The sequence below is a fragment of the Bactrocera neohumeralis genome, chromosome 2, assembly GCF_024586455.1.
Source record: "Bactrocera neohumeralis isolate Rockhampton chromosome 2, APGP_CSIRO_Bneo_wtdbg2-racon-allhic-juicebox.fasta_v2, whole genome shotgun sequence".
NCBI lineage: Eukaryota > Metazoa > Arthropoda > Insecta > Diptera > Tephritidae > Bactrocera > Bactrocera neohumeralis.
The window spans coordinates 73,203,047-73,223,928 of record NC_065919.1 but is presented as its reverse complement, the minus strand read 5'-3'; the positions used below and the strand labels follow the sequence as shown (position 1 = coordinate 73,223,928).

At 36.4% G+C, this 20,882-nt stretch overlaps 1 protein-coding gene across 1 annotated transcript in view; it reads left to right on the top strand.

The window, feature by feature from the left end:
* The window catches only part of LOC126767840 (uncharacterized), a 29,367-nt gene extending 10,332 nt beyond the window's left edge, over positions 1 to 19,035 (top strand). The window contains exons 2-8 of the mRNA XM_050485517.1: positions 4,033 to 4,080; positions 5,619 to 5,692; positions 8,106 to 8,308; positions 8,391 to 8,418; positions 8,517 to 8,601; positions 8,673 to 8,906; positions 10,265 to 19,035. Of these exons, the coding sequence (XP_050341474.1) occupies positions 4,033 to 4,080; positions 5,619 to 5,692; positions 8,106 to 8,308; positions 8,391 to 8,418; positions 8,517 to 8,601; positions 8,673 to 8,906; positions 10,265 to 10,467 (875 nt within the window). The 3' untranslated portion in view covers positions 10,468 to 19,035. The remainder of the gene's footprint in view (positions 1 to 4,032; positions 4,081 to 5,618; positions 5,693 to 8,105; positions 8,309 to 8,390; positions 8,419 to 8,516; positions 8,602 to 8,672; positions 8,907 to 10,264) is intronic.
* Positions 19,036 to 20,882: the final 1,847 nt, after the last annotated feature.

Below are 20,882 nucleotides of genomic sequence, written 5' to 3'. Positions count from 1 at the left end.
TGTAATCTGTCTGCAGCTGAATCGCTCGGTCTCACATTCCTGCCATTCGAAGCTCTCGTGCAAGCTCGTCGCCATATGAGCGATGGCATCGGATGTGTGTGTCTCTACGTTCATGTGTGGGTGCTTGCTTGCATTTGTTCGCGTTTGATGGCCCACCGTTGGGAGCGAGTGCAACAGCGAGGTGGTGGTCGGGTCGGGTCGGGTCGGGTCGCGTTGGGTCTTGTGTGTCATGTGAAATCGTAAAACGCTTTTGGTAGGAGCCCAGGGTGGCTTTTATGATGCCAGACAATCTAATGGATTCAAAGGTTGAGCCGGGAGTATGTAGGTGTTGGGGGGAATGAAATGCAGCTTGGCTGAATGGAAGACTGCTGGACGATTGAGCAAACGGACGGAGGAACGTCGAGGAAAGTGAGTGCAGTGATGCGCAAAACGTTTGGTGGAAAGCGTTTTTTCGTTTTTTCCGTTACTGCGGCGATATGCACATGCAAGTATGTACATATGTATGAACATATATATGTATAAATATATATACATACAGTCATAGTGGCAGACACACGTTCACAGACGCACGCTTGGCAGGGTTCACACTGGTCGGACGGACAGACGTGCAGGCGTGTAGAGCTTGAGCGCGTAGGTGTATGCCATGCAACACTATACTTATGCATACAAATATACAAATGTATGTATGTGTGGGTATGTGAGTGAGTGTTTGTGCAACTATTGCGGATCAAGAGCATGTAATTATTGGTAGATAAATTTTACCATAAATGATATTGGGTGACGCCAGTGAAGCGTAACAGCGAAGGATAAGCCAACGTCTTTCATATGTCCTCCTTATCCCGCTCCGCTGTCAAGCGCCGCCGTTGTTGTTCGCAACGTCATTATAAGCTCAGATATACTTGTATGTATGGATGTTTGTGTGTGTGTGTGTCGCTTCTTCTTGACTAACACTTGCGCAGCAGCGTTGCAATTTAACTTTCACTGAATATTCACCACTTGAGTGATGCGATGAGTGCTTGTGGCCAGAGCAGACGGAGCGCAATGGCAGACACGCTTGATTGCAACGGCTGAAAGGAATCGGAACGTAGCCGCAATTCGTTAGCGCCAGCGTTGCCTTCAAAATTGATACATTTACAAGGATATGTGATTATTATGTGGGCGCATATTAATTGAATCGAAATTGGTTGGTACCGCTTCAGTGTGTACAACAATAACAACTGTAATTAAATTGCTTGGCAATAATTCAGTGAAATGAGATTTCCGACGCTGATGTGGCGGATGTAGAAGTACCGTACAGAATTGATAGATATGACACTGCAAACATTTGAGATATTTTACACAATTATTTTAAAGGTCTTTTTGAAATTAAACAACATTTACTTCAGTTGCAACGAAGTTGTAATGCCCTTCACAAATAAAAATAAAGCGCGGCCGAAGGCCACCCAACGGAAAATACCGCTACTCCGACTGTTCAGTTTGTATGGCAGCTATTTGCGTAGCTCTTTATGGAGAAAAGGAGGTATGCAAAGTTTCAAATGAATATCTGAAAAACTGAGAGACTAGTTCGCGTATATACAGACAGACGGAAATCTACTCGTCCTCGCTTCCTTCTGGGTGTTTCAAATTTCGCATCAAACTTAATATATCCTGTTCAGATTATTAAAATTTAATTCAAATATTTGGCTATACTTTCGAGAAAAAAACCTTTCTTCATTCTAAAGCATTCCCCTATCAAACAATCAACAATTTTAAATCCAGCGCTAAAGATTTTTGAAACTGTGAGAAAAAAATTACCCGCTGGTAACGAATGATACCGATCTCTTAATTGCATAATAATACGAATGCGCCTTTGAAGAATATGATTAATCGCATTTCTCTTGGAATTAAAAATAGGTCGAAACACATTGATAATCCAGAGACGAATCACGTTTGGAAAAATTATTCTTTTTTATGGAGAAGTCAATACAAATGTTCTACGTACAAAACTCGTGATAAATATGTAACGGGTAATCCAAGTAGAGGTACTTTTTCAATAGCCTTTTTTGACATGTCATGGTTGAGTCGTTTATCAAGCTGTTATGTTATTTTTGTACAGATTTATTTAGCATTTCAACATGAAAAGACTTACGACTGAATATTATATATCATTACGAGAATTCAAGTTCTGTAAAGAATGTGTTTCGCGCGCTCCACTCACCATCGCCCATTTTGAGGCAAAGCATTTTTTATTGGATAATATTCGACCGAATACAACACGCCAGAAAAAAAAAAATATAGCAGCAGACTCAAGCGACATCGCTTCGCTTTAAAAGAACTTATTTTTTTGAGCCAAATTTTATTCAGCTCCATTTCTGGCTCAATTTAAGTAAAAAGAGCAACCTAAAGAGATTTAAGAGCTGCCATTTCATCCAGAAAAAACTACGGTTTGGTGTGGTTTGTGCCAGTGGAATCAGCCGTCCATATTTCTTCCAAAATGATGCCGTTGAGAACGTAACCGTAAATGGCGACCGTTATCGCGCCATGATAACCGAGTATTTCATGCTTGAAGCTCGTGATCTTGGCGACATTTGGTTTCAACAAGACGACGTCACTTTCTACACATGGCATCGGGCCGGTCGATTGGCTACAAAGATCGTGTGATATCACACCGTTTTGTTGGAGAGATATTTTTAATAGAAGTTTGGTAATTGTATTTTAAAGTATAAACTAACATTAAACATTGACATCACCATTTCACCTTTCGATGATTCCTCTACATTGAAAAATATTATATTTACAAAAAAATTCTGACTAAAGGACTATAAATGGATTACCACAGTGTTTTCATCCATTCGGACGACATGAGTAGCATAGCCGCTGTCAATTAATTCGCCGAACTATGTCAATGTCATCGTATACCTCGTACAGCTCTTCGTTCCATCGACTGCGGTATTCGCCTTTGCCAATGCGCAAAACACCATATATCTTACGCAGAACCTTTCTCTCGAAAACTCGTAATGCCGATTTATCACTTTACACAGCCGTATTAGTTTTGCGGGGATACCAAATTCAGGCATAGCGCCGAAAAGGCACCTCCTTTAAAATCGACGAAGATGTGGTGTGTGTCGATCCTCCTTTCACGGGTGTTTTCCAAGATTTTGCGCTTCGTGCAAATCTAGTCAGTTGTTGATTTTCCAGGCCTGAAATCACATTGATAAAGTCCAATCAACTTGTGGGCGGTGGGCTTTGATTTTTCACACAATACACTCGAAGGAACCTTATACTCGTATGCGATGTTAAGGACGCTTATCCTACGGTAGTTGGTGCAGATTGTGGGGTCTCCCTTTTTGTGGATTGAGCAGAGCACACTTAAATTCAAATTGCCGGGCATGCTTATGCTTTCGTCCGACCATATTCTGCAAAGAAGTTGATGCATGTTCCTTATTAGTTCTTCGCCGCTGTATTTGAATAGTTCGATCGGCAATCCATCAGCCCCTATCTCTTTGTTGTTCTGCAGACGGCTAATTACTATACGAACTTCTTCAAGGTAGGCCAATGGAACGTTCAAAATATCGTCATTGATTGGGGAATCGAGTTCGTCTTCTCCTGGTGTTATGCTTTCACTGGCATTCAGCAGGCTAGAGAAGTGTTCATCAGACAACAGATCACTTCTCGGGGCTCTACAAAAGTATGCTCAGGTTTTATAAACTTTCTGTTAGTCCTAGTTGTATTTTTTAAAGGAGTACCATGGATGGGGGTCATAACGTGTAATGATAAGGCCCGCCATACTGAAAAAAGTTATATAAAATTGAACCGACAACATTGTCATCATAAGACGTAGTTACGATCTTAAAATATCAAATGTCATAAAATGTCTGATACTGAAGCCATAATATACTACTTCACTGGTTTTTTTACTGCATATTCGGTATAAAATTTTTTACGTTTAAAAAACACCCTTTACAAATATTTCGAAACTGCTCATTAATAATTTTATATTTTTCAAAGCTACAATTCCAAGTAGTAATTATAGTTGTTTCACTCTCTTTACAGGCACAGTTGGGAAACAGATCAAAGGAGGATACTTGTTGCGTTACAAAAGTGAGTAAACAAAGGTGGAGTCCAGAGTAAAGTACTAGGCAATTCATTTATATAGTATAGAGGAGCGACGCTAACGTGGCTCAAAGTGACTTAAATAGAAATTGCAGACTTCATTTTAGATGAAATAATAAGCCTTCTGTTACAAATAACAACAACAAGGCAGAAGTAATAACAAATTGGAAAACACTTTAGTCACTTGGGGTAGCACCAAGTATTACGCGCAGAAGAAATGCTTGTAACATTTTATCATATCAATCGATTCATGGCCTAATGCCACACAAATGACTACAAACACACACATGCAAACATAACTGTATGTAGATTGCAAGTGAGTGCCAGCGCAGGGCTTTACTGCTTTGCCAACTGATACCACAGTGTAGCATCTCGAAACTAAAATTACCAATCGTAGCCTCATAGTACATGTATGTAGATGTGTGCCTTCTTTATTCCTTTTTGAAAACTTTTTTTTTTGGTTTTGTCTGTGTCATATACAATTTTGCAGGATTTTGCGACAATTTGCTAAATCAGCATAAGTGCAATACACATTGACATGACGCAGCAATTCCTTCCTTCCGACGCGCACAGACAATGGCTTGAATTTCCAAAGCGCGCACTAAGTGGCAGCCCCATGGGGTAAAGCGACGCAATGCCGCATTCGGTTACACCGCTGCTCGAGCACCTCCCTTGCCTCATCCACCACCCCCACACACTTGTGGTTGGTGTGGAGGCTGTGCGCTTTGGTGAAGGCTTTTAAGGGCCGCCTGCCGCTGATGTTGGCGTTTGCGTTGTTGTTGTTGTCGTTGTCGGTGTCCCTGTCGTTTATGATGATGGCATTGGCATGATTGCTTTTGCTGTTGCTGCCACTGCTGCTGCTGCGACGGCTGTTGCTTGTGCCGTTGCTGATGGCGATGATGATGGTGCAGATTACATTTGTAAGCGCATTTAAATTTTCAAGAATCTTAATGCCGCAAAAAAGGCGTTTGATACACTAACGAATTTACATACCAAGCAACGTACATACAAACAAACACACATACATATGTATGTAAATACATATATACATTGGTGGCACATGTTGAGTATGTATTTATATAGCATACGCTCACATGCGTTTCCATTTGCATGTATAAATGTGTTTGTGTGTGTGTGTGTGAAGTGCTCACTTGTATGGTTTCATAATTTTACCTACAAATCGTTCCCTCCCCGCAGCTTAAGCTACATGCTAATGCTGGGTAATGCAAGTTGACGTCTGTGCTTGTGGGCGGCAGCTGGTATATATGCATACATACATACATACATACGTACTAACTTCATACATACACACATACATATGTACCAAATATGTACGTATGTGCAAATGTCTCCAGCGTGCCACATACTTGAGTAGGCACATTAATTACATTTGCAATGTTTTCTCTTGTTTTTGTAAGCAAAAGTGGTTGACCTTCAGCGTTAAGGAGTCAATGACAAGAGTTTCTGAAATTCGCGTCCATTTTCTAATACTTTTTTATCCTACTGTAAATATCTTTACGTTTTAGAGCAATTACTGTGGAATCGCTGGGCCGAGGAATGGGTCGTGCTGTATGATGATTCAACAATGGCTTGGTTTACGGTAAGTTCGATTAACCGTTGTGAAAAATTATAAAGCTACATAAATATGTACATACTATATAATACTTCAACAGCATATAAATATAAGTGTCACAAGTTAAAAAGTTTAGAATGAACTCAATCAAAGTAATCCTGCGTGAAATTGAATGAATAAGCCTTATGACGGTTAGGGTTTTTAGGTATATTAGGACTCAATGGTGATAAAGCTCCTTCATCAGTATAAAGAAATCTATTATTTTTAAGATCCGATTCAGGTCAAATACACATAAGGTCAAAATAATAAATATTGAATTTTGAACGTTTCCTGAAGTACACGAATGCTTCTCTAGGTTGGTTTAATCAAATTCGCAAAGGTGATACCTTTCAAGACCGGAGCATACTTCTATGGAACCCCCAAAAGTGATCTAGTGACTGATGCACAGAGCATACTAAAATTATGGAGAGAACACTCCTCCAGCTTGCTGAATGCCAGTGAAAGCATAACGCCAGGAGAAGGCGATCCCATTTCCCAATCGATGGGATAAGCCTCCTCAACATCGCATATAAGATTCTATCGAGGGTAGTGTGTAAAAGATTAAAGCCCACCGTCAAAAAACAGATTGGACTTTATCAGTGTGGCTTTAGGCCTGGAAAATCAACAACTGAGCAGATATTTGTCATGCGCCAAATCTTGAAAAATACCAGTGAAAAGAAGATCGATTAATGCCGCTAAACTGACGTTAAGCAACACCAAAAGCTCAGTCAGGATCGGGAAGGACCTCCCCAGCCGTTCGATACCAAACAAGGTTCCAGACAGAGAACTAAATAGAGAAGATCCCATTTTTTATAAGAGTGTACTGCTGCTGGCTGTATAGTACACCGATGACATTGATTTCATTGGTCTCGGTTTTCTTTAGAATGTATAAAGAAAAACTACTTGCTTCGTTTTTCTGGCAGTGAACGAGGGCAAGACGAAATACCTCCTGTCATCAAATAAACAGTCGTCGCATTCGCGACTAGTCTCCCACATCATTGTTGATAGTCATAACTTCGAAATCGCAGATAATTTCGTCTATCTTGGAACCAATATTAACACCAAAAACAATGTTAGACCCCGAAAACTAACGCAGAATAACTTTTGAGAAGTGAAGTCCTCTCTCGACGAACAAAAACCAAACTCTATAAGTCACTCATTATTCCAGTCCAGCTATATGGTGCAGAGGCATGACATGTGATGAGTCGACGTTACGAGTTTTTGAGAGTTAGGCTCTGCGAAATATTTGTGGTCCTTTGCGCGTTAGTCACGCCGCATATCGCATTCGGTAGAACGATGAGCTGTATGAGATATACGACGACATTGACATAGTTCAGCGAATTAAAAGACAGCGGCTCCGCTGACGTTCGAATGGAAGAAATCACCAATTAGCGCCACATTGCGAAAAAAAGAAACGACTGGCGGGCTGTTGTTGACTCGGCTATAACAGCGTAAGCGGTGTCTACGCCAGTAAAGAAGGAGAATACCTTTCGTAGTGAAAAGCAAATGGTGAATCCCCTCTTTGTAGTAAGCGTACCAAATGATTGTTGATGTTCGTTTTCTAAGTGGTCAAAATATACAGTATATTTTCAGCAAATCGAACGAATTTTTTACCAGAAATAGAAAGGATCATGTGGCAAGTCGTGGTAGATAATTTCCTGTCAATGCCACCAATCCAAATTTCCTGGTTTCGATTCGGCGAATCGATCCAATTACTTTCGCTTGACGTTATCGTAAGTGACCCACGTACCAACAGCTGCCATCCGTTTCCTAAATAGATGCGTTTTGTCGCGATTTACAGATGGGGATTCGATCGATGACAATCAAAAATTGAGCTTCTTTTTGTACCCAGGTTTATTTAAGTGGTTCCAAATGGTTATTGTGCCATATTTAGCTCCAGCGCAATGCAAAAAGTCGGACTCGATGATTCCCATTATCTTATCGATAATTTCAACATCAAAATTACCAAAATGGAATCGACGAAATCTAAATTGCGCATTATTGGCTGTTATAGCATCAGAACTATAGACCACAGACCTTGTCCACACTAAGTACAGAGATAATTGTCTCTGTACCTTTAACAGTTCTCCGAGTTTTGATTTGATGTTGAAGTTAATAAAGTTGTACTTAAATTCTTAAAGTTGAACGAAAAAAAGTATGGGATGTTTATTCTTCGATTAAGAAAATGCTTAAAAAAGAAATTTTGATTTTAGTTCATAATTACTAACCATCAAACAGAAACGGCATTTATAAGAACGAACAAATGTTAAGACAGTCCCTGTTTGATATATTTTATTATCTCATTACTCTAGCGAACAATTTGTTTAGAATCAAGCACTTTATTATTTATTTAGAAAGATGTTTATCTGCGAATAACTAGAAGCAAAATTTCTACATATAGGAACCCGGCCGGTCATCGCCAGCTGGTAAAATCCTAGTCAAGGAAGCGCCCGAAATGTTGGCCATTGCACACTGGACTGGTCAAATACCGCGCCGTCCACCACTGCCCGAAGGCTGCAGTGTGTCACAGCTCATTGCGTTGGGCTCGAGAAGAAAGCGATCCAAAGTCTACTGGATGTTGGCTAAATCAGAACAGGAAGTGAGGTAAATAAATGTCAATTTAGTCAGCCTGTTTCACAAGCCTAATAAGTGGTAAATTTTACACATTTCCATTTCAAACGCATAGCGACTGGGTTGACGCCATTACTAAGACGGTGAGTTTATTGTCATTGGCTTAATGCATATACAATAATTTTAAAGTAAATCATTAAGTGGCAAAGTTTAACTTAAACTGTTTTATATTAACTTTTAGCTGCCGCCACCACCACAAATTGAGCTCGTAGTTGACAAGCCGCATCTTATGAATGTCTTACGTCGGCCACTGGTGCGCATCCGGCGTAAGTTGCAACTTCTTTATCAAATATAATATAACATATCATTATATGGAATTTAATTTATTTCATTCTAGCGGCCACTACGTCGGAGGTGAAACAGCGTAAAGTTTCGGCGCATAGAAGCAGCAGCGCTCATCCGGCTTTGGCCCACCACCGCACATTCTACGTACAGGATCCGTTGGTGAAGAGCGATGCCGCCGTTGCCATATTGAGTAAAAAACCTGATTCGAAGCCGGCCTTGGCCTGCGCATTGCCCTGGGGACACGGTTGGGGCTGGGCCACTTTGCCGAATGGTGTGTGGAGTGGCGGTAAGTAAAATAAAGTTCCAGGTAGGGTATAAGTTGTTGTTAAAATTGTTTCATATTAAAGAAATTTAATGGCTTTATAAAAATGACTGAAGCTAGCTACTACCGAAAATACCACCAAAATTAAGAAAGAGGACAAAACAAGTAAGGAAGGGCTAAGTTCGGGTGTCACCGAACATTTTATACTCTCGCATGATAAAGTGATAATCGAGATTTCATTATCCGTCATTTATTCCGCTATCATCATTGGTTCCTAATGTACAACTCTGTATATATTATACAGAGAAGGCATCAGATGGAATTCAAAATAGCGTTATATTGGAAGAAGGCGTGGTTGTAAACCGATTTCACCCATATTTCGTACATGTCATCAGGGTGTTAAGAAAATATTATGCACCGAATTTCATTGAAATCGGTAGAGTAGTTCCCGAGAAATGGTTTTTGGTCCATAAGTGGGCAACGCCACGCCCATTTTCAATTTTAAAAAAACCTGGGTGCAGCTTCCTTTTGCCATTTCTTCCGTAAAATTTAGTGTTTCTGACGTTTTTTGTTAGTCGGTTAACGCACTTTTAGTGATTTTCAACATAACCTTTGTATGGGAGATGGGCGAGGTTATTATCCGATTTCTTCCATTTTTGAACTGTACATGGAAATGCCTGAAGGAAACGACTTTATAGAGTTTGATTGGCATAGCTATAGTAGTTTCTGAGATATGTACAAAAAACTAGTAGGGGGCGGGGCCACGCCCACTTTTCCAAAAAAACTGCGTCCAAATATGCCCCTCCATAATGCGATCCTTTGTGCCAAATTTCACTTTAAGATCTTTATTTATGGCTTAGTTATGACACTTTATAGGTTTTCGGTTTTCGCCATTGGCCGATTTTGCCCATCTTCGAACTTAACCTTCTTATGGCGCCAAGAAATACGTGTACCAAGTTTCATAATGATATCTCAATTTTTACTCAAGTTACAGCTTGCACGGACGGATGGACGGACAGACAGACATCCGGATTTCAACTCTACTCGTCACCCTGATCACTTTGGTATATACATATAACCCTATATCCGACTGTTTTAGTTTTAGGACTTACAAACAACCGTTATGTGAACAAAACTAAAATACTCTCCTTAGCAACTTTGTTGTGAGAGTATAAAAATGAACCTTACTGATAACACTGTTTTAAGAAATATACTTAGACCACAAATCTAAAGATATACATATATAGGAAAACCTCGTTGTTGCTGTAGAAATCTCATTGAAATATTTTTGGGGTATTGAAAATCTAAAATTACTGTTCCAAGTTCTATTCTGAATTACCCAAAATCATTAATGTCCGTCGTTCTTACTCTTCATTCAACAGGTCTCACTTGGTCGCAGTGTGAGGACACTTTTACCCTACACGCACTGCCCACCACGCACTGCACCAATCTTGTGGACACGTCATGTAGTGGCGCCGTCTATCACACCGATATCGGCGGCTTCGATTTCCATTCGACCGGCGTGGAAGATCTCGGCGGTGAGGACTTCGACTATGCCATGGATTGTGGGGATTTTATATTTTAAGCGTAAACACTGCTATGAAAAAGAGAATGTGAACCCATAAAAAGCAATGGAACAGGAAGAGGATGAGCGACATTAAAGAGGCAGAAAAGAAAAGGAAGAAGAATTTCAAAAAAAAAAATAACAACAAAAATATTTTAACTGAAAAAATATAACCACCCCACCCTAGAAACGAGTGCAAAGGCACTTGAACGCTTATAAGTTAAATAACAAAAACAAAAACAAATAAAGCCAAAAACTAGTTTAATTAGCAGGGGCTCGAAAGAAAAGCCAATAATGGACTCACCTTCTAGTACTTTGGAATAAATTTTCACATTTTCGCTGCACCCGAGTCTTGAACGAAGAACGAGCCGAACTGCAAAAAAATTAAAATAAAATTTAAAAGTAAACAAATAACAAAAAACAAGATCTATAGAAATATTGAATTATGTACATGTTAACTAATATTACGGGTAATAGGAGAACGAATTTTCAGTTGGGTTCTCAACTGCGTGACAATTTAGAGTTTTTGCATTTTATAAACGCCTTCGTTTAAGCGAATCGACCGACCTGTGAGTGGAATGGCAGAATGGATGAAAATTACTAGCCAAAGAAATAATAAAACAAAGAAAAAACAAAAACAAACAAATAAGTAAAACAACAACAACAACAAATATGAGTATTCCAATGGATTTCAAAAGATGCCAAATTTTTGTAAGACGCCACAAAAACAGCGCAGCAGGGAAAACACTGACCCACATTTAGGCGCCGGGTGCACCTAAGGGACGGGTAGCTGGGAATTAGTATTACTTATGTGTATATTGTAGGGATGTTTACACACGACGTCGTCAATAGTTGTAGTTGAAATTTAACCAATCATAGCGCATATTAAAACAAAAATGAAACAAAAACAAAAACAAAAATTTAAAACCTGAAACACAAACAAAAACAAAAAAATATAAAGTAAAAATTTGAAAAAAAAACCAAAAGTAGCGGTAAATTGAAAAAAGAGATTTAGCATTTTCAGCTGATAGAAAATGTTTATTTTTATGTGTATATGTACGTATGTATGTGTGAAACAACATAATAGGGGACGCAAAGAATTTAGAAACCATAGTCAAGTTTTGAAAACATAAAATGAAAACCAAAAAAAAAAACGCTAAAAAATATTACGTGGTATATTTGTAGGTTATCAAAACAGCAAACAAAGAAAAACAACAAAAACGAAGTCAAAAATCACACACACAGACACAAAGTACTCATTGATCTGCCAAATAGTTTTGAAAGATATTTAAAGTAGGTATTGTATTGAAATTAAAGATGTATTAAATAAAAGAAAACATTAAAAAGATGACAAAAAAATAACAAGAACAAGGAATCGTTGTACACAAGGAAACGCCACCAAGCAACAATGCGAAACACGAGCAACATTTAATTGACAATGCAAAGTTTTTTGAAATGCCGAATTGATTATAGATTTTTTAAATGATTTTTCGATTTTTTACTGTTTTTACGTAACGAGAGATAAAATTATTAAAAAAAAAAAACAAAACCAAACACAAAATAATTAATTAGTAAGAAAAAAGTAATTTTAGCGAAAAAAACTAGGCAAACCACGAGCAACATGCTGGCAATGTTCTCCGTTAAATTACAAAAACAATTGTCAAATTTATATAGTATATAGCGATAAATACACTTGTCGAGCAAAATAAGTAAAAAGATAAAAAACAATCACAAAAAAATTAACAAATGTTTGTATGTAGTAAAAAAAGGAAAAAAATATTTAGATTATTATAAATTTCAAGCGCACGGCATGAAAAGCGAAAAAAATAAATGTCAACAATATTTTATGTGGGGTTAAAGAAAAAGCAAAGCAAAAAAACAAATTACAACAACATTTTATGCAAAATACAACGGAACAGAAATGAAAAACACTAAACAAATACAAATTCAGTCATACATCAGTGTTGCATTGCACGCGAAATAAAAAAAAAAATATATATATTTTCCAGTTACAATTACACTCGTGTAGAAATCGGCCAATCAACCAAAGTTTCAATTAATCACAGAACAAGAGTATTCTAAATACTAATAGAGAACGAAGAAAGCAAAAGTATGGTATATGTTATTTCTTTATTGGTTGGCAGCTGATGGTCGCCCGCAACTAGTGTTCCTTCCTACACCGAAAAACCTCAGCAGCACCAACAGCAACAATTCATAATGCTCTAAGAAATCACAAAATCCTCATAAAAGTATAGAAAGAGAGAGAGAGAGAGAGAGGTAGAGAGATAGCAATAGATTGGACACGGTGATCCTAGAAGAGGTCTAAGGTATATATATGGGTTTCACACAGAAATCAGTTCTAGTAAAATCTAAAAATTTTCAAATTTTCGTTAATTGAGGAGATTAATATAATTACAGAGAGACTTGCATATTTTTGACACTTTAATTTTTGTTATTTCAAAAAAGTGACGGATGAGGTATCTCATTATTATTTATTAAATTATTGTTAAAAACCAAGAAAAGTTGTTTTTAGTGATTCTCAATGAAATCAAAAGAAAGTTTTCTAAAATGTCAAATTTTTGGCTTGCGCACGTTGAGTCACTTAGTGTCGTCATATACATAAATATATTCAGTTAAAAATAAAAGCTGACTATAATTGTATTTGAAAAATTGTGTGTGTTCTGGAAATAACGGGCGTTTTTCATTTTAAACAAAATATTTGTGCATTCTTCTACATTAATGTTGTCGCCTTCAAAATAGTCCATTCAGCCAATTTCATTCTCAATCTTATAAACAAATTTCAAACTTGATTTTTGGGATTCCCTTTGCGCTTTTAGTGATTTTCATCATTTTGTAAAATGATAGCCCTTTAATGTTATAGTATAGTTTCTGGTCAAGAATTTAAGAACAAGCAAAAAGTGTGAGTTTTTAACAAACGAAAATGAAACTTCTACATTTCTTCGCTATATATTTCCATTTAAACATTTTACAACAAAAGAGTCACTAAAAGCATTCAAAATTGATTTGACAAATAACCGCATGTTATTCTGCACCTCTATAAACGCACAATTACAAGGGATGTTGATTTAACTGTGAACTATCAAATGTACGTATGTGTACGTGAACTTTCGTGCTTTCCTGCCCTACATACATACATATGTACATATATATGTACATTTGTGGAAACCTTTTGACATGAACTTTTATTGCCCTTTCACCGCGCATATTCGTTTTATGGCAGTTAATTGAAAATTCATGTTGTAATTAAATTCGTTACCATTTGTCAATTAAGCATTGCGAACAACTCATATTATAAATATAAAAAGTATACATACATATGTATATCGAATATGTAAATATTTGAAAAATCTGTTAAACCTGTAATTAAATGAAAGACAATGGCTTCAATTCTTTTATTCTACAAATTTGAAAATGTAAAGAGTGATCCATTTCGAGATTCCCTACTTTTTTAAAGAAAAACCAGAAACTACAAATTTAATGGATAATGTTTATTATCATTCGAAAGAACATTCTTTGGCATTTATTTTTTGAAGATTATCTCTTTCAAATGTTGGCCGCGGCTATGTCTCAGAAGGTCCATCCATTGAGTCCAATTTTCGATTACTCGTTCGAGCATTTCGACTGGTAACTGGCGAATAGGTCCGCATAGACCTAAGACTTGACATATCTTTGCAGGAAAGAGCCTAACGGTGTGATATCACACGATTTTGGTAGCCAATCAACCCTCCCAAAACGTGAAATTATCTGCTCACCGAAGTGTTCTCTCAATAAATCCATTGATTGATGGGATGTGTGGGAAGTGGCGCCGTCTTGTTGAAATCAAATGTCTTCGAGATCACGAGCTTCAATTTCAGGCATCAAATAGTCGGTTGTCATGGTGCGTTATTGACGGTTACGTTCTCACCGGCATAATTTTTGAAGAAATATGAACCGATCATTCTACTGGTCCAGAAACCACACCAAATCATTGTTTTTTGTGGATGATAAGGCAGCTCTTGAGTCTCTTCAGGCTGCTCTTTGTCGCAAATGCGCCTATTTTGCTTGTTTACATATCCATTGAGCTAGAAATGGGTCTCATCGCTGAACAAAATTTGGCTTAAACACGTCGTATTTTCCTGGAATTTTTTAAGAGAGATAAAACCTATTATTTGAATAAAAGGATTTGTGGTTTAACTGATTTTTTCGTCATTGAATTTGACATAATATGAATCGGGCAAAACTCTACCTCTACGGGATACTTGTCATAGCATCAACAGACGTTTTCTAGTTTGACAAACGAATTTTTACATTGTTGATTTCAAATATTTAAATTTGGCAAAATTCAATTGAAGTAGAACTTCAGATATTTAATAAATATATAACATTTTAATGAATGCCGAATGATTCCATTCGGTATAGTCATAAACTTGAGTAAATTTCTTGTATGAAAATGGTTAATAAGTTCAAAACACAATCTAAGTGAAATTTAGATTTAAAAGCGGTCGTCCTCAGCAAACCATAAACCAATGTAATAGATCTGAGTTACAGTTGGAGGTGTAAAAATGCATATTCAGTGCCGGTTAACAGGGAAACATAAAACCAAACAACAGAGTGAATACATACTTAATTACAAAAATTGCTTTTTCCGGTATACCAAGTCTTGGAAGTGAAAAAAAATTTAAATTTTCTCACATTGAAGTGATGATTAAAAGAGGAATGCAGGAAGGAAGGAGGATAAAGTGAAAGCCCCTTTTACACATACGAAAACTTTATAAGCATATACTTGTATTCATAGCACGGCCCGTTCCTGGACTAACTTTTGATCCCACAGTATGTATGTACGCATGTACTCGTATTTACATTGGTAGACTACAAGACTTAAGCAATTGTCGCAGCGACATTAAAATATTATGTATAGTATGTTTATATATGAAGTACGCATTGTTTGGCTTTATATGTATTGCATACATACAAAGATATACTCGTATAGGAAACGATAAAAGAAAAATGGTTAAAAACAAAAATTATAATGAAAATATAATCGAACAATAATGCAAAAATAATGAATAGCAATGCCAAGAAACAGCAAAATGCAATGTTAATGAAGCAAAAAAACAAAAACAAGAAACGCTTTGAATATATGTATTTGTCGAAAAGGGTGTTGGTATTTTAGTTTTTCAATGTAAAATGTGTCTTAGAAAATGCAAAGTTTGCCACTATAATTTGGAAATGTATGTATGTACGTGTAAAATTTAAAATTTAAGTGAAAAAAACATAAAAAATACAAATTGATTAAACAATTACTGTGTGAAAAAATATGAAATCTGCACACTCGAAGAGCACACACAGTCGTTGAATGTCGGCGCCAGTAAACCAAAAACTCAAAAAGTAAAAATCAATTTTCAAAAATATTTATTAATTAAAAAGTTTTCGGACATAACTGCAAAAGTGGCATTTATGGAAAAGTATAAAAATATTAACGGCAATTTGTAACTCAATTGAAAAGGGCGCTGACGTAACGTTTTAACCACATTTACAACTGACGTAAGCGTAAAATGTAATTTCGAAAACTCAATTGACCTCCGACAATCATCATATGATATCTCATCGTATTCAGAAACTACTTTTCTATTTTGATTGTTTTTTTTTTATATTTTACTTTGTTGTAATTTTGATTATTCGCAGGTTTATTTCGTTTAATTGAAATCTTATAAAGGTATTAAAAATAAAAAGTTCAAAAATGTATCGAGGCATTTATTGTTTGTTTTTCCAAAGAAATTCTCTCAAATGCGAAACCTTCTTAGACAGAGTGCGTGACTCTGATTGGCGAAAAGTGCTCTGAAATCCAACAAATTTTTCATACGCTTAAGTAATTTTGGGTTTCATTCCTTAATAGTCAGCGATATTTTCTGCCAGTGAAGACTATTTTCACAAAATATTTGAAATTTGAAATAAATTTCGATCGACTTCGCAAATCCGGTGTTTGAAATATTTTCTGGTAGTAATCTCACAAAAGATTTGAAATTCAAAACAAAATTTCGATCGGCTTATAAAACCCGCTGTCTGAAATCAAAGCAGTCACATATTTGAAACTAAATGAACTGAATCTTAAATTTAATAGACGATTCAAACAGACCGTTGATTGAGTCAATTAACAATACTGCCTATAAATATTCGATCTAGCTGAAGTGGTTTTATCCGCTTTTTTGTTGTTTTTTTAAGAGACATTTTATTTAATATAAAAATAACCAAATTTTATTTACCGAATTTAATGTACTTTCATAATCGGTGATTTAGATTTCCTTGATCCCATAGCCTATCTTCTGTAGGACTTTCAAATAAAGGTGCCAAGCGGTGAGAAAGATTTTTCTGCTTAATGATAATAATAATTATTATAGATGAATACAGCTAATAATTGAAGGGCTAGTTAATATTTTGACTTTTGACGAAATGACGACAACCCAAAAAATAAGTAGTTTTTTTGGGATAAAATTTATATTTCAAAATTCATATCAAAAATCCTAATCCTTCGTTCATTACATCAAAAATATGTCTAGAAAAAATGTATGAACATTTATAGTTGGCCGGTCTCACCGTTTCGCAGAAATTTTCCTTACTGCTAATTGACTAAGTTAAGGGCTGTCTGTAGCTCCTTTAAGGTTAAAAATTGATTATCTCATTTTCTATGGGTGAATTTAAATAATGTTTAAGAAGTTTTGGATATTATGAAATTCTATGACTGAATTTAAATAATTTTCAAGAAGTTTTGGAAATTCTGAAATTCGAAACTTTGTATCCTTCTATTAGGGTTCCCGAGGGTATTTTTTAATTTTTCCGAAACTTCGCTTCCTTCTATCAGGGTTCCCGTGGGTAAATTGTTTCCATTTTAAGCTAATATTTAATATGACAACTTTTGTTAATTTTTATATATTAAATATTTTATACATTATATTAAATTTTATAAGATTTTTATATTATTTTTTTATCAAAGAAATTCTTTTCTTATATTTTCCAATTTATATTTTTTAAATTTCATATTCATTAATGAAGTCTTCGATAACATTTACATACACACACGTAATTGTGTAACATAACGTAGTTAGATGTATAGAATGTACAATACATAAGCACAATTAGATTTATGTATGTAGTCAAACTAAATAAAATTAATGCAAATGAAAAAAAACGCTAACACAATGAAGTCCATGAAATCGTTAAAAACGCGAAAATCATATATACACACACACACACACAAAAGTACATACGACATACATAAGTATATGTAGAAGTATAACAACAAAAAAAAAGTATACATATGTACATACATATGTACATGTTAAAGAGAAGAAATAAGGATTAAAAAAATTAAAGATAATTAACAAAAAAACAAGAAGCGAGTTAAGAATTTTTTGAAAATAACGGCTAATAAAATTTAACTGACGCGAAGACTAAAAATTTTCGAAATTTTAAATATTTTCGTAATTGATTGAAAAATAGGTTTCTAGTATTTTAAGCGAAATTACGAAATAAAAACTGCAATTTCATATTTTAAAATGCAATGCACACACACACAGGCACGCAGACACAAGTACTTACATACATACATATGTATGTCTGACGGAATTTATAAATTTCACGTGTTCCCTGAAAGTCTTCGAGCGAACGCATCTGCAGCCAATTTGCAAAATAAACGCTCAACATTTCGAGCCCAACAACCAGCATAAGAATATGGGCCTAAGATAAGGAAGAAGAAGAAGCAGAAGAAGAAGAAGAGTAACGCTCCGAACACATAGAGAGCGACACGACACGGCAGCACGACAGTGAACTGTAAATGGCGTCGTGAATCCTACTACATGAACATTAGTAAGAAGGCAACGACATAACAATGGCCGGCACACAAAACAACACAGTTGTCCATTTTGTATGTACACAATTTGGTGGTTGCCATACTCACACCTTTCGCTTCAATGAAATTTTAGTATTTTGTTTTGAATAATTTTACATTTTACATATTAGTGGCATCACTCCTCTCTTCTGTCAACTCTACTATTAACTCTACTGTCGTTAGCAAATATAAAAATATGTTCAAGTTAGCGAGAGCGACAACTGTCGGCCTGCAGTCGTGTCGTCGTGCAGCTGTATAAATAACTGTGTCCATAAGAACGTGTGTATTTTAATTTGACAGATGTCGCTTACAGTCTGTGGCGCTCTATGTGTTCAGCACATAAACCATATAAGACGTGTTATAATACACACCAACATATGTAGCATAATTATTGCATGTACTGTGTATGTTTGTATGTAATAGCGAAAGCGTGTAGTATGTAGGCAAATTGAATAAAAAAAGTTATAATAATAAAAAAACAGCAACAAAAACAATGTGTTTCGCGTTTGCAAAATGCGCTGTTCTAGGCACATCTAGAAAAATTGTAATTTGTATTGTAATTGCGTCGATGTCTTATTGTATGTTATTGTTGTAATGTCATGTAATGTAATGTAGTGTTGCGTTATGTTTCATAACACAACGTACTAACATAAATGAAAAGTACATGTAGCCTGATTAAGAAAAATAAAACTGAAATAAATAAATGGAAAAAAAAAAATAATAAATGTACACACCCCGCAGAAAAGAGAAAATTGTGTATTTACTTCTTATACCCATGCAAAATGTTGCTACAGAGTATTATAGTTTTGTTCACCTAACGATTGTATGTGCCACCAAAAATTAATGGAGATAGATATAGAGTTTTATATATGTATGTACATACATAAGTACATAAGATCAGGATGACGCGACGAGTTAAAATCCGGATGACTGTCTCTCTGTCTGTCCGTCCGAGCGTCCGTGCAAGCTGTGACTTGAGTAAAAACTAAGATGTCTTGATGCAACTTGGTATGCGAGTTCCTTGGCAAAAAAGTAAGAGTTCGTAGATAGGCGTAATCGGACCACGCCTACAAAACGCCATTAACTGAAAAAATATAGTGCCATAATAATAAATTAAGAAATAAAACTGTTATTTGGATGAAATCAGATGATAATCCGGCTAACTTTCCATATAACGGTAGTGAGAAAACTAATCTAAACGCGATAATTAAATCCTACCTCCGAGATGGTATGGGAGGGCTTTAATGGAGCCGGGATCAAAATTGAACGATGGGCGTAGCATCGCCCACTTTAGGTGAAACCACATATCTTGAGATCCAAATGTGCGAAACCAGACTTCAGTGAATGAACTGTTCGGTTATACCCGAACTTAGCTCATCCTTACTTGTTATTTTCTGTGTTTTATGGGTTCGTTTTCTGGCGGAAGTCGCTCGGAAAAACACAGATAAGCAGCTGCAGCATGTTTAAGGAGTGGCACTCATTGGCATCTGTGGTGCATTAAATACAACCCGCAAACTTAGGAAAGCTGGGTATATGGAGGATCCTGATGACGGACACACCGAAATTCTCCATTGGTTCAATTGCAGTCTTATAGTCTAGATCACTGTATCGCTGAACCTTCCCTTGGCGGTTCCTTCTCAGCTCACACACTTGTGAAGGATTTGTGGGTGGGGCATAGCCGATGGAGAAGAGGTCAGTGAGCTTTATCCCGGATAGATGGAAGTTAAGACGGATGGTAGAAGATGGGTCCTTCTGTAGGGAGCTCTCTATCAACTCTAGTTCTAGACTACCGGACCATTGTAGCGTCTTTCAAGCGGAGGTGGCTACCATCAAGGAAGCAGTAGATGTACTAGTCCGAAGCTAGAAGTGTGCATTTACTACGATAGCCAAGCGCCTTGAAGCTCGCTGACTGTACAAAACTTTTTCCATATTACATTTGTATGCGTGCCCGGTTTCAACGGAATCACCGAAAACTGCTGAGCATTGCTAAGGAGGGAGCTCAATTTCATCCAATTGGAAGCGAGTCGCTGCTACAATGTCTTCTTGCATTCTGGCTTTGGTTCCAGAAATCGCTGGTCAACACCGTAAGAGGTCTTCGAATTACCTTCCAATAAATTCACCCGCGGTGCGGCTAAATACAATATTCTGTCGGACGCTCTTTGTCAAAGCTTCCTCCTCTATTGCCCGGTTTTTTGACTGAGATAGATGCCATATCTCGGTATGCACACCTTTTTGACTGAGACTTAACGAAAATCTCGGTACAAAAAGAGAAATATCTGTCCCAGGGAGATTCGTCGTTTTAGGATCAACCAAGCGACATAACCTAAATTATGTAACCTACATATGTATGTATGTAAAGTGACAAATAGGGCAATATAGATAGATAGATTTTTATTGTTTTGTCGTATAACAAAAAAATTATTTGAAGATACCAAAATAAAAATTATTGACATTTAAAACTAAACTTGGATTGTAATCGTTATTAAAATAGGAACCTGACAGGTCCTAAGATAATAAAAAGATATAGTATTATGGACTACGGTCAATACAG